At 44.5% G+C, this 26485-nt stretch overlaps 1 protein-coding gene across 5 annotated transcripts in view; it reads right to left on the bottom strand.

The window, feature by feature from the left end:
* CUL1 (cullin 1) overlaps positions 1-26485 on the bottom strand; it is a 107326-nt gene that overhangs the window by 64217 nt on the left and 16624 nt on the right. For 4 of the 5 annotated variants that reach the window (XM_049714714.1, XM_033412641.2, XM_004283645.3 and 1 more), the window contains exon 2: positions 4334-4634. In XM_049714714.1, coding sequence (XP_049570671.1) covers positions 4334-4473 — 140 coding nt within the window. In that variant the 5' untranslated portion in view covers positions 4474-4634. Of the gene's footprint in view, positions 1-4333; positions 4635-7028; positions 7048-26485 lie in introns of those variants that run through there. The other variant, XM_049714712.1, reaches the window with a different exon arrangement.

Consider the following 26485-nt stretch of genomic DNA (forward strand, 5'->3'; position numbering starts at 1 on the left):
GCAGGCTGCCAGGGGCCCAGCAGACTCGCCTGGGTGAAAAAGTGCCCCAGCCCCAGTGATGGTCACAGAGTATCGGGACAGAGATTAACTGAATTCTGAATGCACTTGTGTTATAACTTACTGAGAGCTGCAGTCAAGGCTAGGCAACGGGAATGTGATCCTTAGTGTACTGGTCTGGGAAAAAGAACTTTGAAAAAACAGGCTAAGAAAACAGAATAAACTAATTCAGTTCACAGCACTACAGGGAGAGAAACAGCCACTTTTAAGTTTCTGAGAACTAACGCAGGCAGAGAGAAAAAAAGAGAAAGGCATCACCATGGAAGTTTACACTGACTCCAAGGAAGCTAAAATTATGATTTGAGATGAATAATGACTTCAGGACAAGAGAATTTTGACCTGGAAGTGAGAAGCAGGTAGACCTGGGGCCTAGCAAAACCAACACACTTAACCAGATGGCCTGATGTCTAGACTAGACTAGACCAGACTGGCTGTTCTCGGTTATGCCACAGGGGTCCCCTCATCACACTGCACTCCCTTCACCAACATCCGCCTGCGAGTCAGGACCCAGGCCTGCTCTCTGAGCTGGGCACGGCAGCGGGAACATACTGGTGTCAAGAAACTGAATAGGAAACTTCATTACCTATTTCAAGTTCAAGAGAAAGGAAATTTACTATTATTTACCCACCGGCAGAGAATGTACTCCTACATTTTACTGCAAAAAAAAAGAAAAGAAAAAAAAAAGTCGCTGTACGGTAACTCTACATACCTAAGACGTCCTAGAAAATCAGAACCGAATGTAAGTGCTGAACAGACACACAGTGGGGGAGCAAGAGCCTCCGGCTAAACTTTAGAAGAAAAAGGAAACGTCTGTGAAACGGCCGGAAACAAAGTTAATTGAACTAGATCTTTCTGACTGTAGATGCTCTGGGACTTTTTCTCTTTCTTTCCCCAGGTTCCCTTCTCTTTCCTTTGCCATTCTGAGTTGAAAAAGCAAGGAAAATGTTTACGCTGCATAACAACCCGCCTTCTTGTTATAGCACCAATAAATGCCAGCGGTTCCTAAAAGCTCGAAGAGTATCTGTTTCACATCCAGAAGTAGGTTACTTTTCTCTAGAAAACATGTCACATGGTTCTCCAGGATGAACGAAGGGTTACAAATCTAGCTATTAGCTACTGGCTACAATTATGGGGAAAGGATCCCTCATTTTTCTCTCAGGCAGTTTCCCTCTCCCTTCCTTTCTGACCCACTCTCCCTCGCCAGCTCCCCATAAGGCCAGGACTTTGAAGGGTGACACTACAGCAGGGAGATGCACAGTCTGCTCCTTCTTCCTGGGACCGAAAGTACCTCCAAGCCTGAAACACAACCTCACAGTCCAAAGTGTTAAATCATCTGTCACTGGAGACCAGCCTGGGGGAGATTATTTTAAAGGGTGATGCAGTTAAGCGGTTACATGGGAGGCTGAACATACACCCGAAAGAGAAAACTTTTAAAAATACTGTTATGTAAACTGAGGCTGGGATAAAACTGTGGTACGGCAACACACAGTTTCCAAAAATACTGTATGTTAACTAACTGAAATGGAAGGTAGATGTGTTCTAGAAAACTGTGTCAGATGACTCAAGGTCTTCTACTTAGGAAAATAACACTGATGTTAAAAATGCAGGTAAAGTGGGGAATAAAATTTTATGATTTTCAGTAATTAAATACAAATAGACATTCTGTTTCATCTGTATCCTAAAAGTTAATAGTTAAGAGATGATCAAACCCTCTTCTTTGGAACTTCGTAAGAAAAATACAGAAAATACTTTGGGAACAGTGATTCATTCACATACAAAATCTGAAGGCCATACAGTGAGTGGATAAAGGCAGTTTCTAGATTCAGGCTACTAAGAATTTTAGACAGGCATCATCACTGCCCAATGGTTGCTATAACAACTAGGCAAGTGACTTGCGTTTTGGAGATCATGTTTCTGACAGCACTAGAGGAGGGCTACTACCACCAACCCCCGTGGGTGATGTAAGCCTTAAATAACATGTAGACGGTTCTTAGCACCATGTCTGACACACAGGACTCAAATGGTAGCTATGATTTCATAGATATTATTTCATAATATCTAAAGAAGTAAAGTCAGACGCTTTAGACTCAGTTCAAATTCTCCACTCCTATTAAATATATGCAGTTAGTATTTTCTCAGACAAAACTGGAAGAATAATACTCAATTTAATAGTATTCCTAAAAAAATTAAAATTGAAGGTGTCAGAACTACCAATTATAATTATTTGTAGAATAAAAGAATTTAGTAATTGCAGCAAGCAGACAAGTCTCTACTTCCTCAGAGTTCTAAGAGCAAAACATCTGATTGGGCTAAGGACCAGTCTGAGTTGGTCAAAAACTACAACTAATAAATTCCCCAGAGACAAACCAGCAGCTAAATTTCCATGATGTCTACACTAGAGCTCCCCTGTTGTTTGCACACCAGGAATCCAACTAAGTGCCTTATCGTCTCACAACTGGAATCACCATCTTTATATCTATTACTTACAAGAATTTAAAAAACAACAACAACCCATCATACCTAGCAAGCCACAACCCTCTTGAGTGGGTCAATATCCTCTCATTTGCAAAGATTCTACTGTCCTTAAAAGCGTTCTACATATCACGAACCAGCAGTTCCACTCCTGCATATATATCTAAGAGAATTAAAAACACATGTCCACACAGAAACTCATATACAATATTCATAATAGCCCAAAAGTAGAAACAACCCAGATATCCATTACTGATGGATAAACAAAATATGGAATACGCATTCAACTCAAACGTAAAAAGGAATGATGTGCCGACACGTGCTACAAGGAGGAAGCCTGAAGACATTATGCTAAGTGAAAGACGCCAATCACAAAGGCCAGACACTGTGTGATTCCATTTATGTGAAATGTCCAGAACAGGCAAATTCAGAGAGACAGAAAGTAGGTTAGCAGTTGCCAGAACCTGGGGGAGGACAGAATGGGAAGTGACTGCTAATATGGGTACAGAGTTTCTTTGGGGCGGGGGGGACAGGACGGTGATGAAAATACTCTAAATTTAGACAGCGGTTACGCTTGCACAACATGGGACTATACTAAAAACTGCTGCATTGTACACTTAAAAAGGGGTGAGTTTTTTGGGTATGTGAATTATATTTCACTAAAGCTGTTTTTTTTTTTTAAAGTATTCTACAGTGTAAGTATATACACATTTATGAATATCTGTACATACTTACAGTAAGGTTTAAATTTAGAGATAGACATATAGGTTCATATCTATTTAAATTAATGTTAATTTTTTCAGATTATAAAACATTAGCATAGTTGAGGGCATACTGGAATATCGCATTGACAATCACTGATACATATTAAAGATTTACTTAAATCTCCACTGAACTGGCAACTTTAACCTCCTAGAACCAGCAACCTGCTCTTTGGTGAGTTAGCTTAAATTGCAACTTCTTGTATTTGAACGGAATCAAGAAACTCTACAAGTCAAATAGTATGTCTTGGAGTACAGGCGTCCCTCGATACCTGTGGGGGACAGGTTCCAGGAATGCTCCCCGCCAGCGATACCAAAACCCGTGGATGCTCAAGTTCCTCATGTAAAGTGGCTAGCACAGCTGGAGTTCCGCATCTGCGGATCAGGAGGGCCGACTGCATACAACAGACAACGTATCCTTCGTAGCACACAGCGGTCCCCTGCACCCATCGTGGACCACATAACAGTGAGTGCAACACTTGAATACATTATTTGTAAAACAAGGCCATAACAGTACAACTTTTGCTCTATGTGGTGACCCTTTAGACGGGAGTCAGCAAACCTGTCCCATAAAGGACCAGACAGTAAATACACAGCTTTGTGGATCAGACCGTTTCTGATGCAAGCTATTCCACTCTGCCCGCATAGCATGAAGGCAGCCCGGCACAATACAGAAACCAATGCTCCCCGGCTTTAACCAGCGTTGTCCAGCAGAACTTCCTGCAATGATAAAAGTAGTCTATTACCTACTGAGCACTTGAAAACACGGCTACCACGACTAATGATTTCAAATGTCAACAGCCACGTGCCGCTACAGGCTGCTGTCCTGAGCAGCACTGCTTTAGACTACCAAGTAGCCAATTTCACCTCTGCTCAAAACAAAGAAGAGTAAATGAGTTAACTTCTAAAGCAAAAAACGAGTCTTACATTATAGGATGAACTGGAAGAGAACACGTGACGTAAAATTTCTAACAACTCACAGATCAGACCAGTAAATAATCAAAATCCTAAGCAGATCGATCACAGCTCAAGCAGGAGGATACGTGTAGAGTTCCATGTATCTGGATTTCGCCATACTTTGTCTGGTATACACTTGCTGGATTCCAGCTCTGAGGTCGTCCCAGATCTGATCAAGGCCAATCTGCTTCAGTCCATGGGGATTCTGACTCCTGTTGGATGACATTGTTGAATAATATTCTGAAGTCGTCCAGTGCAGCAATCCTTATTCAAGGTACAGCTACTTCTCCATTAGATGAAAATATACAGTATCATTCCAAATTTATTCACAGCAGTTCAGAAAGGACTCCTTTAAAGGCAGAGAATGAAATCTCATTGCAGGCAAACCTGAAGAAGAAATAAAGGGAACTAATTAATCCTTTTTCAACATCCTGCATTGGGGTGGGAGCGGGGGTGGGATAGGATGCCTGCCACATGGCAGAAATAGTCTGCAGGCCTCAGCAGGTACCACTCCAATCCAGAGAGCGTTTCTCTTTCTGTGTGGAAACACACTCATATTACATGGTCTGTGCTTACGGAGACGCTTAGTTCAAAATCATTATGACTATCAGTGCTCACAAGAAAAGCTGGGTAAAACGGACACAAGCACAACCAACACGTTACTTTGCAGGCCTTCTAAAGGTATCGAAACTTAAACTATATTACTTGACCTACGTAACAGAAAGACAAACTCAAAGGGAAAAAGGCAAAGGAAATTTCCAGAAAGAGAAACAAACATAGCTAGTACAAAAAGCCAAACATTCAATCTCACTAGTTACCTGGGAATTTAAAACACTTTTCACTTCGCATTTGGCAAAATGCAAATGTTGTTGAGGCTGAAGGTGAGGGAAGTGGTCACTCTGCGCCGCCCCCCCCCGCCCCCCGCTTTTGGTGCCGAGCGCCCAGCGGCTCGTGGGATCTTAGTTCTCCGCAATCAGGGATTGAACCTGGGCCCCGGCAGTGAAAGTGCCAAGTCCTAACCACTGGACCGCCAGTGAATTCCTGGTCACTCTCTTTTCAGAAGGGAACTGGGCAAGAATTACCAAAATTTAAAATGCTCCCTCAATTTAGGGAGACCCGGGTTTGAAGCTCAGCTCCATACCTACAAATACGTGGTCTTGGGCAAGTTACTTAACTTCTCACTGCTCTAAGCCTCAATTTCCCAGCCTGCAAAATGGGGGCAAATCTATTTAACACACAGTGAACACATGACAAGTGGTAATGGCGATTATTTCTAAGTGAATGAAGCTACTGCAAAATACAATTTATAATGTCTCAGGACTATGGATCCACAGATAAAGAACTTCAGCTATCCAATATTGTATTAAGTCAGTACTTCCCAATACAAAACATTACAGACATACTTTAAGGACTGTCTATGTACATCACATCGAAATGTGGAGGCTTTTTTTTTTTTTTTTGTGGTACGCAGGCCTCTCACCGCTATGGCCTCTCCCGTTGCGGAGCACAGGCTCTGGAAGCACAGGCCCAGTGGCCATGGCTCACGAGCCCAGCCGCTCCGCGGCATGCGGGATCTTCCCGGACCGGGGCACGAACCCGTGTCCCCTGCATCGGCAGGCGGACTCTCAACCACTGCGCCACCAGGGAAGACCTGTGGAGGTTTTAAACAAGTATTTGTGGTGCAAAACTAGGAAACACTGAATTATTTTAATGGCTCCAAAAAATAAATGTTGTTGGAACGTAAATGGTATCTGGAACAGGAAGAATGGGTCGTCACAGTCTGCAAGGGATTCAGTGCGTCCTGCATCTTCAGCGGCATTATAGAGCTCTCCGTAGTCTAAGGCACATTTAAGGACAACATAGGTCACGCATATGGATTAAGTCTGAACTTCAGAAGCATAAATCATCTCTAATATTTATAACCTAAGCTATGGGACTTAATATTTTATGAAACCATGACATCATTCCTGATCCTGAAAATATTTTGTGTCATACATTCAAATAGGTATGTCCAAATGTGAAATATAACGATGTCTAACAAGAACGAATCCCCAAGTTTTAAGAAACTAACAACTCAGCAACCGCTTTGCAAGTGTTTCCTAATATAATTTCAATCTGCCTTTCCTCTGCCTTGGATGGTACATACTAACGCCCCACCTGACAGGAATTGGGGCACTGCGGGCTGGCAGCGCCACCCGACAGCGTCCCTATTTAAACCTACACTCCATTCCCTACCACTTACTTAGCTTCTCCCTAAAGGGAAATTATCACTTTAATTTCCCAGACTCGCAATTCAGGTAATTCTACCTTAGACCGTAAGCTTTCTCAGACCCATCTAGATGCTCTATTTACTTCCTTTTCTTCTCTTCTAATTTCTACCGGCAACTGAAAATGTTCAACTTTCTCCATTTTTTAAAACTCATTTTTAAAAATATTTATTTATTTATTTACTTGGTTGTGCTGGGTCTTAGTTGCGGCACGCGGGCTCCCTAGTTGTGGCATACACGCGGGATCTAGTTCCCCGACCAGGGATGGAACCCGGGCCCCCTGAATTGGAAGCGCAGAGCTTTAACCACTGCACCACCAGGGAAGTCCCTCGACTTTCCCCATTTTTATCTTTACCTCACCTTATCATTTCAACTGGGTACCTAAAAAAGTAAATTCAATTATGACACATAAGCATAGGATGGGGTGTATGAACCCTTCTTTCTTCAAACCTCCATAGGCCAGTCACTCACAATGTTCATCTCCAGCCCAGACTTCTCTGAACTCCAGGCCTACCTCTGTATCCAGTTCACGTCTTCTCCCATGTCTCAAACCCAGCAGATCCACAACTGGACTCAGGATCTTCCTCCAACCTCCATTCTCCACCAGTACTGCCCACCTCAGTAAGTGGCAACTCCACATACCCACACACCAGAAACCTGGGAATAATTCTAATGCCTTATCCCTCATCTTTCACATTCAGCTGCTACAGATTTTAACTCTCAAGGTCATTTCAAATCCACTCACTCATCTCTATTTCCTCTTCCAATAACCATCACCATCCTCTCTTACCTGGACCACTGTTTTCATAGTCGGAACTGGACTCCCATACCTCCCAGTATTTATGTCACGCGCCATCTATTCTTCACACAGCAGTTGAGTCTAAAGCTGCCACTCTGACTAGGCTGTCGTCCTGAGAGCAAAGGCAGCCGCAGCAGAGAAATCCTCACTACGGCAGAGTCACATCTCTCTCCTCGTTTGCCTCTTACAAAACTCCCCCTTCACGACCCTGGGGACAGCCACACAGACCCTGTCCTCCGTTCCTGGACGTGCCAGTCCCCTTTCCACTCCCGAACATCCGTGCACTTGCTGCTGCTTCTTCCCGGAAAGCTCCTCTTCGTCAAGTTCTCTTCCAGCCACAGAAGACACACTAGGGAACTCCCAGGCGAGCTTCAGGTTCACCCATTTCCAGGCCTTTCCCGCCTTAACTCTCACTCAGAGTCGACGCTCCACGGCTGTGTCTTTACTGGGACTCTCTCCCTGTACCGGTGTGAAGGATCCCCAGGCACAGAGGCCGTCTCTTCACTCACCACAGTGTCTCTGAGCCCACTTCAGAGCAGGCGCAGAGCTCCATCAATGTTTCGCATGAATAAACGAGAGAGTAAATTAAGGAATCGATGAGTTACATGTTTTGAAAGGATTTAGAAATAAGGAAATACCAGCATCATCGAGCATCTAAACTCACCCCAAATCCCCCTCGAGCATCTCCACAAATTCTATCTTGTTCCCTTTCAACTTTTTCCTTCAAACACTAGATTTTAGGCTAAAATTTATTTCTTGCTCTTTCACTTAGTCATGTTTTGTATTATCCTGGTCACTGCAAATGTATACATATTTTAACACAGTTTTTTTTTTTTTTTTTTTTTTTTTTGCGGTACGTGGGCCTCTCACTGCTGTGGCCTCTCCCGTTGCGGAGCACAGCCTCCGGACGCGCAGGCCCAGCGGCCATGGCTCACGGGCCCAGCCGCTCCGCGGCATGTGGGATCCTCCCGGACCGGGGCAGGAACCCGTGTCCCCTGCATCAGCAGGCAGACTCTCAACCACTGCGCCACCAGGGAAGCCCTAACACAGTTTTTAAACAGACTTATGTTATAGAAATCTAGTGACCATTAATATTTATCTAACAAATATTTAGTAGGAAGCGACCCTGTGCCAGGCACTGTCCTCTGCCTTGGTTAGGTACTGTTAATAGTAAATCAAAGCAGACGTGGTCCACTTCCATAACACCACTGCCATGAGATAAAACATCTAAGGGGTTAACATACACCTTTGGTATATAACCCACTTGTAAACTGGAAACTTTATGTACCAGGCATTTGTGCCCAAAGTGTTTGCTCACAAGAGCCGATTACAGTCCCAGACGATTAGAGGTTTAACCTTAAAAGATGGTTCTGGCCCTTCCTTTTACAGATGAAGAAACAGACTCAAAGAAGCAATCAGAGCTGATCAAGGTCACAGTGCTAGGAAGTGGCAGGACCCCAGGCCAGAGCTCTGGATTCTCAAGCCAGTACTCCCCAACACTCTAGTCTGAACTTTAGATTCTTTGATTTTTTTTTTTTTTTTTTTTTTTTTTGCGATACGCAGGCCTCTCACTGTTGTGGCCTCTCCTGTGGCGGAGCACAGGCTCCGGACGTGCAGGCTCAGCGGCCACGGCCCACGGGCCCAGCCACTCCGCGGCACGTGGGATCCTCCCAGACCGGGGCACGAACCCGTGTCCCCTGCATCGGCAGGCGGACTCTCAACCACTGCGCCACCAGGGAAACCCAGATTCTTTGATTTTTAAGGTGTCAATAAACAGGGAAACCACTAAGAGAGCCATAAGAAAAATAAATAAACAAACAGACGCACCAGTTATCTATTAATCTCACAAACCCAAACAGCTCCAAAGAAAACAGTTGATGGTCTGAAAGAACAAACCAGTCTTAATCGTATCAATATTAAATCTATTTAAATATTTTGAAATTTAAGAAAGCTGGGTTGGGAAAAAAAAAAAAAGCCTGACTTTTTAAACTAAGAACACTGCAAATATCAGAGCAGTATAAAGTCAGGGTAGCACTTGTCATACCAACCTCACCCCGAACCCTGCCCCAGAGGCAAGGTTAAGATACAGCAAATAAAACGGTCAGTGATTCTCCTCACAATACCTCGTTGTCCTCACGCAACATCAGCACCCCAGTGTGCTCTTTCCTCCTCGTCGTGTACATCTGATTCCAGTTATAAGCTTACTCTGTCAAGAGGCACTAGTATCCTAAGACCAAAAACCACCTTTTCATGTTGAAATGTCAAGTCTACTTTATTACGCACGTCGTGTCTAGGTCTACGCGTGGAAATCTGGTGCCGCAGCAGATCTCAGCTTACGTGGAGACCAGGCCGAAAAATCAGCCAAGTATTCTACTCCTGCTTTTAGGTGCTTTATTGTTTTCCCTTTGAAACTACTCATTCCCTGTTTCTAGTTGTCTCCACTGAGATTCCAAAATTCATACAGAGTTGATCCAAGGTTCACAACAATTCCCATGTCCTTATTGACTTAACTGAGAAGTTTGAAGAGGATAACCTTATCTTATATTTTTAATATCCCCCAGTGAGCCTCACGTTTATATATTTAACATTCATCACTTACACTACAACAAACTAAATCTAAAGGGAAATGTTAAAAGTCAGTACATCAGAAAAAGGCCCTAAAAATCAGGTCACATGCTGACAGCAGCTGACCTGCTGGTCTCAGGCTGGTGCCCTGGAGCAGATGCTGGCACAGAGTTTGGGTGGAGGATGCTTCTTAGGGATGACACCTGTGAGGGGCAGGGGAGGAAGCAGGGCTGGGCAGAGAAGGAAGGGAACTGTGAGGTGGTCCCCACCTGGCAGGCAGCTGGGTGCCCAGCACTGCCCGGACATGGCACGCAGGGCTGCAGAGGCAGCCTTTCTGCTCCTGCCGGCTCAGTCCCTGCAATGGGCCGGGCAGGGCGGCGCTAACTGGAGGCCGCCTGCTGACCATGCACAGGAGTCAAGTCTTTCCCTGACGGGGCACCTGGGTGGGGCCCAAATGGACCCAAGATGCTTTGCTCACGGAGGTTTCCACCTTGGGGTGTGTGCAGGTTTGTGTGTCTGGATTTCACCTGTTTATGCAGCACTCAGTGTCTGACTATAAAACTGTTTGGAGTAATAAAGTACAATAATAGAGGTACCCATAAAAGACTGGCTTAGGGGCTTCCCTGGTGGCGCAGTGGTTCAGAATCCGCCTGCCAATGCAGGGGACACGGGTTCGAGCCCTGGTCCGCGAAGATCCCACATGCCGCGGAGCAACTAAGCCCGTGCGCCATAACTACTGAGCCTGCGCTCTAGAGCCCGCGAGCCACAACTACTGAGCCACAACTGCCACAGGCCTACAGCCCATGCTCCGCAACAAGAGAAGCCACTGCAGTGAGAAGCCCGCGCACTGCAACGAAGAGTAGTCCCCGCTCGCTGCAACTAGAGAAAGCCCACACGCAGCAGCGAAGACCCAACGCAGTTCCCCCCGCAAAAAAAAAAAGACTGGTTTAACTGTCAGTGTTGAATTTTCAGGAATAAACCACTTTACAAACCGTATACCCTCCATCTCATAACCAGGCCATCAAAAACTATCAATAATCTTAATCCGACCTCATGAAAAGTCAGAGGCGTAAATGGCTTTGGGGTAAGGGCTAAAAATATTTTCCCAATAATTCACATCACAGAGCCAAAAAACTTAGGATGTCCAAGAAGCCGATATAAAAAACAAAAAACAAAACGAAACGAAATATACACTTAGGAAATCGGGTGGTTTTCAAAAGTACTGTTACAGTAGGTCCCTGGCATCACAGGGTTTACCGATTGCAGTGATGAATATCCAGGAGGAACACTCAAGATTTCGGAGGGAGAATCTGCAGATTTGCCACTTCACCATTTGGAAGCACAGGCCCAAGCACAGGAGACCAAGGCGCAGAATGCAGCCAACCAAGGGCAGGAACCCACGGCAGAGCAGGCTGTGGCGTCCCCCCCAGAGCCTGGCTCAGAAGCCTGCATGAGAACACTGCTCACCCACCCGCCCTCCCTTCACCTTCCTCTCCGCCAGAAAGTAAGATAATGGGAGCGGAACCCAGGAGCCAAAATAAACAAAGGCATCTAACAGAAGGGAGGCTGTCTATTTAAGGCTTTGCCTCGTGGAAGAGACTGTTGTTCCAAAGGGATATGAAAGCCAACAGAATCAATATTAAACAAGTTTTCTAACAATTCAAATCGTGAACGAATCAGCCTGCTTCTCAAGATTAATGTTGCATAAGATTCCTTCCTTGAGTACAAGTGTGAACTAACCAAATGACCTCCAAGAATCCTGCAAAATACATCCTCTTTGATATCAGTAATTCACAGTTTCATTAGTACAGAAAGGGCCTTCTTAAAAGAGCACTTGTAACAGCCATCTACCGACGCTGACTGGAATGTCAACTGAACAGATCATTGAGGGAATCTGGGGAAATGCTAGCTTTCCTGAAGCTAAATATTTTGTTTGCTACAAGACTTCAGAGGCCTTGATAAGTCAATGTGTCTTATGAATTTCCATCAGAAAACAGGATAAAGCATCTCCTACTCAAACTGACTTGGCCAGAGCGTACTTTTTCCTGAACATATCTCAGGGCTGGACTTTCAAGAAAACACTAATGTTTCAGGGAACAACATAACTTTAAAAAAAAGGGGGGGTGGTGGTAAATCTGTGCTGATCCCTACAGGGTCCTAACTCTCCTGGGATCAACCACACAATGTTCTGTAACGTTTCCATTTAACAATGAGATAAACCTCACTTCACTTAATGAAATACGCCTCACTGGTTTTGTGGGCATATACTATTCCACTGTTCATCACACTACCACCCTGCTAGAGAGCTTCTAGGTGTTGACTTTTTAACAGTTTGTAAGTAATACTGCAACAGGCAGCCTCCTATGGACTTCTCTTCTTTGAGCATACTTTGAGCATATATGATAAACACCCACGAGTATCTACAGGATAAATGGACCATGGAACCATTTACCAGGACAGAACACATCAGAGGGAAGACAGGCGGGAGACAGTTCACTTTTGGACCCGGTGAATCTGAGGTGCTTGAGAGCTCATCTCTGATGGGCACTACTTCAGTCTGGGAACCAGAGTTAATCAGAGAAATTACAGAAAAAGATGGGCCCAAACTGAATCCTGAGGAACATTTAGAAACTGACTAGATGCTGGGGAACCCACAGAGTTCGTACCTGCAAAGTTACAGCCAAAAGCAACGAGACCTGTCCTGAAGGCCAGAGAAGGCCATGGCTGGCTGGGCCTAAGGAGGTCGCTGCCATTTACTTCCTCTATGGTCTTGGGTAAATCACTTAATATCTATGAGGGTCAGGGTTGAATGTGGCCACGCAGTGTTCGATAAATGCCAGCTGTTATTTTCATCATCATGACAGTATCTGAAATGTAGCTTCTGACTTTAGTTCTACGTAAGTCACTGGGGACCTGAGCAAGGCAGGTTTCACTGGTTTTAAGGAAGGAATCAAACTGGAGTGGGCTGGGAGGGACAGAAATCCAGACTGTCGTTAGGAATTCTGGCCATGGAGGCGTGAAGAGGCTGCAAGGGGATGCGACAACTGGGAAAGGCCCGCATGTCCTCATCCTCTCTCCAGAGAAAGAGCGCGGGATGGGAGGGCAGGGGGCTGTGGCTGGGAGGGTGCAGCTGGGCGGCCAGGCCCGAGAGGGGCTGATGTGAGGTGGACGCACCGAAGGCCACGTCGCCTGCGAAAGGGTGACAGGGCACAATGGCCGCTGCAGGCGGGCTGAGCAGTCAGGCAGCACCGGGGGGACGAGCGGAGCCCCCAGACCGCCTTCGACGGGAGCCCATGGGATGCTGAGGAAGAGCGACGGCCACACCTCAGCTTCAGGGGCCTTAGGCTCTGAGGAAGAGCAAGGAGGAGTTTCCCATTCCCGGAATTGGGCTCCAGAAGGTTCCATGAGAACCAGGTGGGGAAAGCAGGGAGGGCAGGGAGGACCGGGGTAGGGATCTGGGTCGTTGGGGACAGACAATGCAGCTACGGGTGGTTAGTTCAGAGATGGGAGAGACCCTGGGGAGACACAAGGGGACTCAGGCCACTGGTTTCAGTAGAGGGTGGCTTCCAATTTATGGGACGGGGCATGGCCCTCGGCCTGGACCACGTGTCACCAGCTAAGCTCCGTGCATGCTCCTAATGTGTTATATTATTCCCCCAACAAGCCCTAAATACAGAACAGACAGGAATATAAGTTAAGACTTTAATGAACGTAACTGCATTTCTACGCTAGGGGAGAAACCCACAAATTTAGAAATAATAAAAGAATTGTGTCCCCTGCTCAATTTCACCTCCAATACTCAAAAAAACCCAGATACCACTTTTGTCTATTAATGCAGTACTGATAGTTGCCTCTGTTCCTATAAATTAAGACCAAACACACTTAGCAGATGCTTTTGCACAAGTCAATGTTGAATAGGGTTAAATAAACAACGCAAAATCAATCAGATCAGAGTTGTAACAGGAATACATGAAGCAGGGTTCTTCAAAAAGACCACAGCTGCTTCAGTTATGTGACTGCTTTGGAAAAAATGTAAAAAGATAAAAACAAAGCATGGACTTCAACTGTTACAGTATCTTCTAAAAATAAAGCATTAGAGTAAATGAAAATACAGTTAAAATTCACTGCTAAAAAATCAAACAAGGCGGCCAAATGTAGCTTTTCTAGTTTAGTAACATTTTAAATCTGATTAAAATGTGAATGATCCTGGGTATTACTCAGCAATTACTTATTTTCTAACACTTGCTTAAAAGTATGCAGAACCCCCGGCTTTCACCTGCAGTGTGGCACATAAGATATGAAATGTATGATAAAACAGTGATTTAGACCTAGAGAAACGTTTGCCTATGCACACCAAGAAATATGCAAACATGCATTTGCCATATGTTTATAAGAACGAGAACAAAAACGCAAACCTAGAAACAACCCACATGTTCACCAACAGGAGAATTCACAAATAACCTGTAGGACGGTCATACAATAGACCACACACAAATCAACTTTGGCTACTTCAACACAGATAAATGTTAGGAAAGAGTCTAGAGCGAAAAAAGTGACAGAGGAATTCATATTGTATGATACCATTTTTATATATGAGAGCTAAAAAAAAACCAACAAAAAACATAGGCGAGAAAAGCCAAGGAACACCTGGGGCTGCCGGAAGCCGGAAGGCAAGGAAAGATCCTCCCCCGATGGCCTGGAGGGAGCATGGCCCTGCCGAAACCCTGACTTTGGACTACAGTTTGCAGAACTATTCAGGTCATGAATGCATGGTCTTAAAACCGTATTAATGGGAGGAACCAAGATGGCGGAGTAGAAGGATGTGCTCTCACTCCCTCTTGCGAAAACACCAGAATCACAACTAGCTGCTGGACAATCATCGACAGGAAGACACTGGAACTCACCAAAAATGATACCCCACATCCAAAGACAAAGGAGAAGCCACAATGAGACGGTAGGAGGGGCGCAATCACAGTAAAATCAAATCCCATACTGCTGGGTGGGTGACTCACAGACTGGAGAACACTTACACCACAGAAGTCCACCCACTGGAGTGAAGTCTGAGCCCCACGTCAGGCTTCCCAACCTGGGGGTCTGGCAACGGGAGGAGGAATTCTTAGAGAATCAGACTTTGAAGCCTAGTGGGAATTGATTGCAGGACTTCGACAGGACTGGGGGAAACAGAGACTCCACTCTTGGAGGGCACACATAAAGTAGTGTGCTCATCGGGACCCAGGGGAAGGAGCAGTGACCCCAGGGGAGACTGAACCAGACCTACCTGCTAGTGTTGGAGGGTCTCCTGCAGAGGCAGGGGGTGGCTGTGGCTCACCATGGGGACAAGGACACGGGCAGCAGAAGTTCTGGGAAGTACTCCTTGGCATGAGCCCTCCTGGAGTCTGCCATTAGCCTCACCAAAGAGCCCAGGTAGGCTCCAGTGTTGGGTTGCTTCAGGCAAAACAACCAACAGGGAGGGAACCCAGCCCCACCCATCAGCAGTCAAGCAGATTAAAGTTTTACTGAGCTCTGCCCACCAGAGCAACAGTCAGCTCTACCCACCACCAGTCCCTCCCATCAAGCCTCTTAGATAGCCTCATCCACCAGAGGGTGGACAGCAGAAGCAAGAAAAACTACAATCCTGCAGCCTGTGGAACAAAAACCATATTCACAGAAAGACAGACAAGATGAAAAGGCAGAGGGCTATGTACCAGATGAAGGAACAACATAGAACCCCAGAAAAACAACTAAATGAAGTGGAGATAGGCAACCTTCCAGAAAAAGAATTCAGAATAATGAGAGTGAAGATGATCCAGGACCTCGGAAAAAGAATGGAGGCAAAGATCGAGAAGATGCAAGAAATGTTCAACAAAGATCTGGAAGAATTAAAGAACAAACAAACAGAGATGAACAATACAGTAACTGAGATGAAAACTACACTAGAAGGAATCAACAGCAGAATAACTGAGGCAGAAGAACGGATAAGTGACCTGGAAGACAGAATGGTGGAATTCACTGCTGCGGAACAGAATAAAGAAAAAAGGACGAAAAGAAATGAAGACAGCCTAAGAGACCTCTGGGACAACATTAAATGCAACAACATTCGCATTATAGGGGTCCCAGAAGGAGAAGAGAGAAAGGACCCGAGAAAATATTTGAAGAGATTATAGTCAAAAACTTCCCTAACATGGGAAAGGAAACAGCCACCCAAGTCCAGGAAGCGCAGAGAATCCCATACATGATAAACCCAAGGAGAAATAGGCCGAGACACAGAGTATTCAAATTGGCAAAAATTAAAGACAAAGAGAAATTATTGAAAGCAGCAAGGGAAAAACAACAAATAACATACAAGGGAACTCCCATAAGGTTAACAGCTGATTTCTCAGCAGAAACTCTACAAGACAGAAGGGAGTGGCATGATATACTTAAAGTGATGAAAGGGAAGAACCTACAACCAAGATTACTCTACCAGGCAAGGATCTCATTCAGATTCGATGGAGAAATCAAAAGCTTGACAGACAAGCAAAAGCTAAGAGAATCCAGCACCACCAAACCAGCTCTACAACAAATGCTAAAGGAACTTCTCTAAGTGGGAAACACAAGAGAAGGACCTACAAAAACAAACCCAAAACAATTAAGAAAATGGTCATACGAACATACATATCGATAATTACCTTAAACGTGAACGGATTAAATGCTCCAACCAAAAGACACAGGCTTGCTGAATGGATACAAAAACAAGATCCATGTATATGCTGTCTACAAGAGACCCACTTCAGACCTAGGGACACATACAGACTGAAAGGGAGGGGATGGAAAAAGATATTCCATGCAAATGGAAATCAAAAGAAAGATGGAGTAGCAATGCTCATATCAGATAAAATAGACTTTAAAATAAAGAATGTTACAAGAGACAAGGAAGGACACTATATAATGATCAAGGGATCCAAGAAGATATAACAATTTTAGATATATATGCACCCAACACAGGAGCACCCGAATACATAAGGCAACTGCTAACAGCTATAAAAGAGGAATTCGACGGTAACACAATAATAGTGGGGGACTTTAACACCTCACTTACACCAATGGACAGATCATCCAAAATGAAAATAAATAAGGAAACAGCAGCTTTAAATGACACAACAGACCAGACAGATTTAACTGATATTTATAGGACATTCCATCCAAAAACAGCAGATTACACTTTCTTCTTAAGTGCGCATGCAACATTCTCCAGGATAGATCACATCTTGGGTCACAAATCAAGCCTCAGTAAATTTAAGAAAACTGAAATGATATGAAGTATTTTTTCTGACCACAACACTGTGAGATTAGAAATGAATTACAGGGGGCTTCCCTGGTGGCACAGTGGTTGAGAGTCCCCCTGCCGATGCAGGGGACATGGGTTTGTGCCCCGGTCCGGGAAGATCCCACATGCCGCGGAGCGGCTAGGCCCATGAGCCATGGCCACTGAGCCTGCATGTCCGGAACCTGTGCTCTGCAACGGGAGAGGCCACAACTGTGAAAGGCCTGCGTACCACACAAAAAAAAGAAATGAATTACAAGGGAAAAAAAACATAAAAAGCAATCACATGGATGCTAAACAATATGTTACTAAATAACCAAGAGGTCACTGAAGAAATCAAAGAGGAAATCAAAAAATACCTAGAGACAAATGACAATGAAAACACAACTATTTAAAACCTATGGGAGGGGCTTCCCTGGTGGCGCAGTGGTTGACAGTCCTCCTGCCGATGCAGGGGAAATGGGTTCGTGTCCCGGTCTGGGAAGATCCCATATGCCGCGGAGCGGCTGGGCCCGTGAGCCATGGCCACTGAGCCTGCACGTCCGGAGCCTGTGCTCCACAACGGGAGAGGCCACAACAGTAAGAGGCCCGCATACTGCAAAAAAACAAAACAAACAAACAAAAAACCTCTTAGAGTAAAACAGAGGAAGAACACTCTTTGACATAAATCACAGCAAGATGTTTTTTTGATCCACCTCCTAGAGTAATGGAAATAAAAACAAAAATAAACAAATGGGACCTAATGAAACTTCAAAGCTTTTGCACAGCAAAGGAAACCATAAACAAGACGAAAAGACAACCCTCAGAATGGGAGAAAATATTCGCAAACAAATCAACAAAGGATTAATCTCCAAAATATATAAACAGCTCATGCAGCTCAATATTAAAGAAACAAACAAACCAATCCAAAAACGGGCAGAAGACCTAAATAGACATTTCTCCAAAGAAGACATACAGATGGCCAGGAAGCACATGAAAAGCTGCTCAACATCACTAATCATTAGAGAAATGCAAATCAAAACTACAATGAGGTATCACCTCACACCAGTTAGAATGGGCATCATCAGAAAATCTACAAACAGCAAATGCTGGAGAGGGTGTGGAGAAAAGGGAACCCTCTTGCACTGCTGGTGGGAATGTAAATTGATACAGCCACTATGGAGAACAGTATGGAAGTTCCGCAAAAAAACTAAAAACAGAATTACCATATGATCCAGCAATCCCACTACTGGGCACATACCCAGAGAAAACCATAATTCAAAAAGACACATGCATCCCAATGTTCACTGTAGCACTATTTACAATAGCCAGGTCATGGAAGCAACCTAAATGCCCACTGACGGACGAATGGATAAAGAAGATGTGGTACATATATACGATGGAATATTACTCAGCCATAAAAAGGAACGAAACTGAGTCATTTGTTGAGACGTGGATGGATCTAGAGACCATCATACAGAGTGAAGTAAGTCAGAAAGGGAAAAACAAATATGGTATATTAACGCATGTATGTGGTACCTAGAAAAATGGTACAGATGAACCGGTTTGCAGGGCAGAAGTTGAGACACAGATGTAGAGAACAAACGTATGGACACCAAGGGGGGAAAATCATGGTGGGGTGGGGATGGTGGTGTGATGAATTGGGCGATTGGGATTGACATGTATACACTGATGTGTATAAAACTGATGACTAATAAGAACCTGCAGTATAAAAAAACAAACAAAGAAACAACTAATACTAAAGTTTCTTTGGGTTATTTGTATGGAAATATGTTAATATAAATATTTCAGACATTACATGAAATTTCTAAAAATCTTATATGTTCTGGTATAATGTTATAAGTCATAATTCTAGTTATTACTTTAAGATGTATATCTCAGAAATAACTAAATTTCCTTGTCAACTGCATTATTATGAACTTTCATCAAATCTTTAACCGTGGTCATTTTTAAGTCTTTTGTCATTTACAGACAGTTCTGGGTGTACTCTGATGCTTTCGAAAAATGTTCCTATAAAAGGGTTTCATCTTCAAGGAATTCATGGAAAAGACTCTGACCAGTACAGGTTTCTGGTAACTGACTATACTGCTGAACTGAATGAATAAGCATTTTCAGAACTCTAATGGAAAACTGATGAGTTCATGTAAGTGCTAACAAAAGATCAAGATGAAAAAAAAATTAATTACATGGGACTGAGTGAACTGATGAGGATGATTATAATTTTCGTGATTTTCTGTTTGAATAAAAAAAAAAATCCCCCAAAAACAAACAAACAAAAAACACAGGAGAGAAGGCTCGCACTCCCCTGACAGAATGGGAGGAAAGCCTGGAAGGTTCGGCTCACGGCTGGGGGAGGCACTGGCACCCGGGTTTACTGGCTCATGTTTAAAACCAACCAAACAACACCCGCCACCATCCTCGTCAGATACTCTTGTGGGTGAAATGATACGATGGCTGGATATATACTTTAAAATACTGCAGAAAAAAAAGCTGAGTGATAGTTACACTGTAGTTTCTATTTTCCATAATTAAAAGCTCTGCAAACCTACACAACATATGAAGTACAAATAGAAAGAAAAGCAAGAGGACTGGATGGGGGGCGGGGACGTGAACTTTCAGACACGGATGTGGGTGGAGATGGGACTGGAACGCAGCACAGACCCAGGGAGCAAGCCCGCACTGGACACATCCTATTCCACAGGGCCGGGGGGTGGGTTCCCTACAGTAGTAGCTTCCCACTTGCACCCCTGGAAATACTGTGATGTTTAATCATGATCTAGTTGATACAAAGAAATCTCAGTGCCACTTAGAACTGAGACTGGAAAGCTCCCAACCTGAGAAATTCTTAAATTCTATTAGAAAGTCTTAAATTCCATTAGAGTTTTAAATGAATGTAACACCTGAGAGGCAGATGCAGTCAACCTGGGTTTGACGTGCACCCCTGGGATCAGGTAACACCGAAGCTTCGGGCTATACACTTTGCAGACAGTTCTGGTCAGGATTTTACTAGACTTCTACACTCTCACTTTGGTAATTCCGGCAGCATGACCCTCTGTGCACCTGCCACTCCAAGCTGCTCCTGAATCCAGCTCTCCCTCCTACTCTCCTTTCCCTGACCTTCCAGAGACCACAAGTTCACATGAATAAAACGGAACACCTCCCTCTCCGCCTTTCCTCCACCTCAGTTAACAGAAGCCTCAGTTGCCCGATTCAAACTCCTGGGGGTGATGAAAGCACCACTTGCTAACGGCAGACACATCTCCATTCACACACCACCCCCCACCCAGCCCCTCCCCGACACTGTAAATTAAGGGTCATGCTTAGCCTCTAACTAACCCTCCTTCTGTATTTCCCATCTTGGTAAGAGGTCAGCTTTGATTCCTCTCTGTTCTTACCCCTGATGTAAAGTCAGTTCCATCAACTCCCTCTTCTTCTTTTAAAATTTTATTTATTTATTTTTTGGGCCTGTGTTGGGTCTTCATTGTTGTGCACGGGCTTTCTCTAGTTGCAGCGAGCGGGGCTGCTCTTCATTGCAGTGCACGGGCTTCTCGTTGCAGTGGCTTCTCTTGTTGTGGAGCATGGGCTCTAGGCGCACGGGCTTCAGTAGTTGTGGCATGTGGGCTCAGCACTTGCGGCTCGTGGGCTCTAGAGCGCAGGCTCAGCAGTTGTGGCGCACGGGCTTAGTTGCTCCGCGGCATGTGGGATCTTCCCGGACCAGGGCTTGAACCTGTGTCCCCTGAGGATTCTTAACCACTGCGCCACCAGGGAAGCCCCTTCTCTTCTTCTCTTGAATCATCCACATCTCTTGATATCCACACAACTCCTAGAGTCCAAGAGGTATCACCGTCTCTCACTGGGGTCCCTAACAAAAGTCTCTTCACTGCTCTCACCCTGTCCAGTTCACCTTCCACAATGGGGCCCGGGTTAATTTCTAAAATACAAGCAGCCTTTCATTCTGTTAAATGAATTAACTCCACAACCACCATCTACACTTTACCACATTGATGACCACCCCGGACAGTGTCCATCAAGTGGGATTGCTTGCTGCATGTCGGTTTACTCGCTGTGTAAAAAAGGACCCAATATTTTCTGTAGGTCTCAGTGCTTGACCCTGTGGCAATATTAGTGGTGATACTTTTTCTCACTGAATCCTTACAATAACCGTACTCTCTGCATGGTACTATCAATTTCTTACAAATGAGGATACTCAGGCTTGAAGATGTTCAATAATTTGCCCAAAGCCACTCTGCTAATAAGAGGCAAGTATTCACACCCAACTATCTGGATTCCAAAGCCATGTTCCTTCTGTCACCCGCCCCTCCATGTTGTTTCCACAGGAAGGTGGAGATTTCTTATTCCACTTCCTCAAAAAGTGTGCTATGAAGACTTACTCTCCAATTTGAAATTACAACACGAACCACAGGAACCATGCAACAAGGCAACTGAAAGCTTCATGACCCAAGTGTGTAATGACGAGCCCAAAGGACAGCAAACCCACAGGTCAAGGAAGAGCTGGCCAACTCAGGAACTGGACATTTATTCATACTCACATACTTCATTTGAATATTCATTTATTAGTATTTGAATGTTAATTATTAAAAATTTTTCACTTTTTAAATCAAAGGAATCTTAAAGAGCAGGGGCTAATATCTTGTAAATGCAGACCAGGAATGCGTGCATTCAATAATTAGGGGTCTACTTGTACATCACCAGGAAGGGCATTTACTACCTCGGATAAGCCTACCTTATTTCACTACTGAAACACAAGGCTTGCAAAATTTATACTTACTTATATTATAAAATTTAAATATATTATTCCATTTCTATATATAGAACTAAGGGAACAATTACAATTAAGTTCAAACAATTACAGTTGACAAAAGCATAAAAAAGTTCCAATTCACATCTTAATAGATGGCTTTCTAGAGACTTTAACTGAGTTTCTGTCTCCACTTAGTCATTCAAAACCTTTAAATCCGCGGCTAGAAAGAGAAGCAAAAACACTCACCCAGACTGGACGCTGGTTCTGCTTTTTCTCAAGCAACCAATTCACAGCCAAGTTCCCAAGACCTGAATGTATCCTAAGTGCTCGAATTGCCTTGTTTATGTCTTTACTCAAAGCTAGTGATTAACCATTTGGGCCATTTAAACACCGGGTTTAGTTAACATAAATTTACCACGTGACCCATCAATTCCTCTACGAGGTATTTACCCAACAAACAAGACAACGTATGTCCATCCAAAGACCTGTACAAGAATGTTCACAGCACATTATTTATAAAAGCCAGAAAGTGGAACACCCCCCACATGTCCACTAACAGGTGAACGCATAAGCAAAGTAGCCTAAAGTCATATAAAAGAATACTCTCAGGCAATAAAAAGTGAAGTACTGATACACACCACAGCACAGACAAACCTCAAATACATTACGCTGAGTGAAAGCCAGAAGAAAAAGGCCACAGGTTATACGATGCCATTTACTACATGAAATGTACGGCACAGGCAAACTACAGAGGCAGGAAGCAGACTCGTGCTTGCCGGGGGTGGCGGGGATGGAGAGCGCGGACAGCCACGTGGGGTATTCTGGGTGATGAAAATGTTTTCAAACTGGATTGTGGTGATGGCTGCACAACTCTAACTTTACTAAGGATCACTGAGTTATACAAGTGAATTTTACGGTATGTGAATTATACCTCAATAAAACTGTTAAGGAAAAAAAGACAGCTTTAAAGCGTGCTAGCTATAAATCGTTCTGGGTCAAATTCAGGTCATTCACAGAAAGGAATGTATCTTTACAAAACGACCAGGTTCTGCATATGTAGGAGCCTTAGCATGAAAAACAGTATTATTGGGTGTTCTACTGGAAAGAAAGCTTTATTTAAGAACTGCTATTTAATATGTTACCAACAGAGGGGCTCTTATTCTCCTGCAACACAAATCATTTAAAAGACAGCTGGAAGCACCAGCGGAGCTGCCGCACGGCAGAGGGCAGAGGCGTTTTACTGCCACAGTAAAGATAAAGACAGAACTGCAATAGAGTTCAGAGGGTCTGGAAGAAGTCATTCCAGCTACAATGACAAGAAGTCTCTACACACATGTGCTCTGAATGCTTCTTAGGAAGGATCTGAAGGGCAGCAGAGGAACAGGAAGGGCGGCCAGGGAAGAGCGGGAGGCTGAGCGCGGGGTTCAGGCTGGAAGCTTCAGGGGCAGGAGGGCAGGTTTTCAGTAAGAGGATGTGAGGCCCTTCTTCTTTTTGGCTGCGCAGCTTGAGGGATCTTAGTTCCCCGACCAGGGATCAAACCCGGGCGCTTGGCAGTAGGAGTGCAGAGTCCTAACCACTGGACCGTCACGGAACTCCCACGAGGCCTTTATTCTTTTTTTTTTTTAATTTTTTAATTTAATTTTATTTTTTTATACAGCAGGTTCTTCTAAGTCATCAATTTTATACACATCAGTGTATACATGTCAATTCCAATCGCCCAATTCATCACACCACCATCCCCACCTGCCCTCGGCTTTCCCCCCTTGGAGGAGGCCTTTATTCTGAGTGGGCGACAGAGGCCTGCAAGGTTCCAGGGCAGGGAAGTGACATGACTGCCGTGATTTTAGAAACATTCATGTGACAGCTCTCTGGAGTTGGAGCTGGAGCTGGGGTGAACGGGGACCAAAGGTCAGTGACACTAACTAACTTAGAGGAACAGCAATGGAAAAAGAAAAGGCCAGATGCTTAAAACCAAACCAAGCAGGGACGATGGGAACGTGCACCAGAATGGGTGGCACTGGTGAGGAACGACACAAGGATGAAGAGGGCGCCTCTCAAACTTGGACTTTCACATCTCCAAAAATGTACCTCTGGATTCCAGCATCTGACGGACACTGCATTACAAAGTCAAAATGACTTAACTATTGCTGGCGGGGATGTTCACCGAGACAGATGGCGACTGGCCACATCTAGTAACACCACAGGTGCACTGGCCCTTCCACCCAACGATCTCACTTCTAGGAATCTATCCCCAAGACAAACTGGCCAAAAACTACAAGAAGTTGTAAACTCCTCAAGTTTAGTCACGCAAAAGACTGAAAATCCACCTAAAAGCCACCAGCAGGGGACGGAGCACTAAATGATGGCCCACTCACATCACGGAGCATCGTTTATGGCGCACCCACATCACGGAGCGCCGCACAGTTATGGAAGAGAAGGAGGGCGACTCCTACCCACTGACAACACAGTGACTTCCCAGTGGACACAGTCGCTGAAAAAAGCAAGGTTCCCTGTGTGTGTGAGGGGAGGGGAGTAAATACTAACACACTCGGATAGATCTCTATTTTTCTTTTCGAAGAGAAACAAGTGGAAGATAAACCAAACACTAATACAAATGGTTACCCATGGACGGAGGAGAGGGGTGCAGGTGAGATTCATTGGGGGTCCGCGGATAGAACTCGGGGGTTGCAAACGCGGGTGGGGAAAAAAGTACATCTTATCTCCCACTCACCTCTGACTGAAACCCGACCACTCCTCCGATTACGAATGTAGGCAGCAGTCCACAACAGTTTTAGCAGGACCTCTGGCTTTGCCACCAGGAAATCACAGGTATTTTCATTACTCCATGACAGTTACTGCCAGTATCATTTCTGCTCATCAATACTGTGGAATTACAGTAGCCTGGCATAAAAATTTTTATACCTCAAATAGGAAATATTGGACTCCCCTGGTGGCGCAGTGGTTAAGAATCCGTCTGCCAATGCAGGGGACACAGTTTTGAGCCCTGGTCCTGGAAGATCCCACATGCCGTGCAGCAACTAAGCCCGTGCACCACAACTACTGAGCCCACGTGCCTAGAGCCCGTGCTCCGCAACAAGAGAAGCCACCGCAATGAGAAGCCCGTTCACAGTAACGAAGAGTAGCCCCCGCTCGCCGCAACTAGAGAAAGCCCGGGCGCAGCAACGAAGACCCAACGCAGCCAAAAATAAATAAATAAATTTAAAAAAACAGGAAATATTTAAAATACGTTAACATGTAATTCTCAGGGGTGAAGTTTGCTGTTCTTTGTTGGACATCTTTCATGACTGAGAAAAGCAAAAAGTTACACTGTAAAAGTTATAAAAACATCTATCTGTGAGCCATAGTTGGCCTAGAGGGTCTCAACCAATTGTGCTCTCTGCTTTAGGTAATAACTGGCAACAATATAATTGTAAATAAATAGGAATTCACAAGCACGAAGTCTCATGGAAGTTCTGGGTTAAGTGATGACCATCTAGACATTCATACATCTGTTATTACAAAATTCCTTATGTCACTAAATTGAACACTCATTTAAAAAAATTCTCATGCTGGAAAAAACCCAGGGGTAAAAGTGTTAAAGAGAAACAACCCAAAAGAAAAAGGTCATATTATTAAGATAAACTGGTAAGTTATGTGAAGAAGTCTGAATCTAAAGAGAAGATGAGAAACTTAATTTTAGATATGATGAATGGGAAGGAATTAAAAAAAAAAACCCAAAATGAAAATGCTCAATCAGGCAGTTTGAAAATACACAACTGTAGCCCAAAGGAAATCGCACCTGTAGAAAAAATTTGGTAATCTGCAAAAAGGTAAAACTGTCGGCATTAACGTGGATAAATTCTTCACAGCATAAGGGAAGAACGTAACAGCGACGAGAACTCAAACCTGTATTTACAGGACATGGGGGAGCCCCCCTCCCCCTGGCCCCCCAGGAGAGAGGAGTGCTGCGAGCCGGGGGGACACAGGTGTGAGAACCAGAGGCCAGAGAACAGAAGCTCAGGGAGGAGAGCTGGACGAAACCTCTAGTCCTCGACAGGCTCAAAGGCTGCGATCAATCAGGGAGAAGGTCTAGGATGAAAGTCGCTGACTGTAGCAGGCGCCAGGAGAAGGTACCTCTGAGAATGCAGCTCCAGAGTGGGAGCCAGCTGCAGCCACGTGGAGACGCCCCCTAACGGCCGGGAGAAGGTGCCGGCTCTGCTGCTGCTGGGGCCCCTGGAAACCTGCCTTCCCTGACACCCGGTCTCACAGGAGGACCCAGGACTAGCTCCATCCGCCGTTACACAATGCAAGTGAGAGACATGAGTGTTCCTTTTAAATCCTAAGGCCAGATACAAGCATAACTGTTACAAACTTTTATTTGAATACAACATGACAACTATCATGTTTCAACTTCTAAGACAAATCACATAACCTATTCAAAAATAATATACAACCAATGATAATTACAACAGCTGTCTCATAATAAAACTTCTGTGCAATGTCTCACAGTTGAACGTATGAAACCTTGAATTCAAAATCTGA

The sequence above is a fragment of the Orcinus orca genome, chromosome 9, assembly GCF_937001465.1.
Source record: "Orcinus orca chromosome 9, mOrcOrc1.1, whole genome shotgun sequence".
Lineage (NCBI taxonomy): Eukaryota > Metazoa > Chordata > Mammalia > Artiodactyla > Delphinidae > Orcinus > Orcinus orca.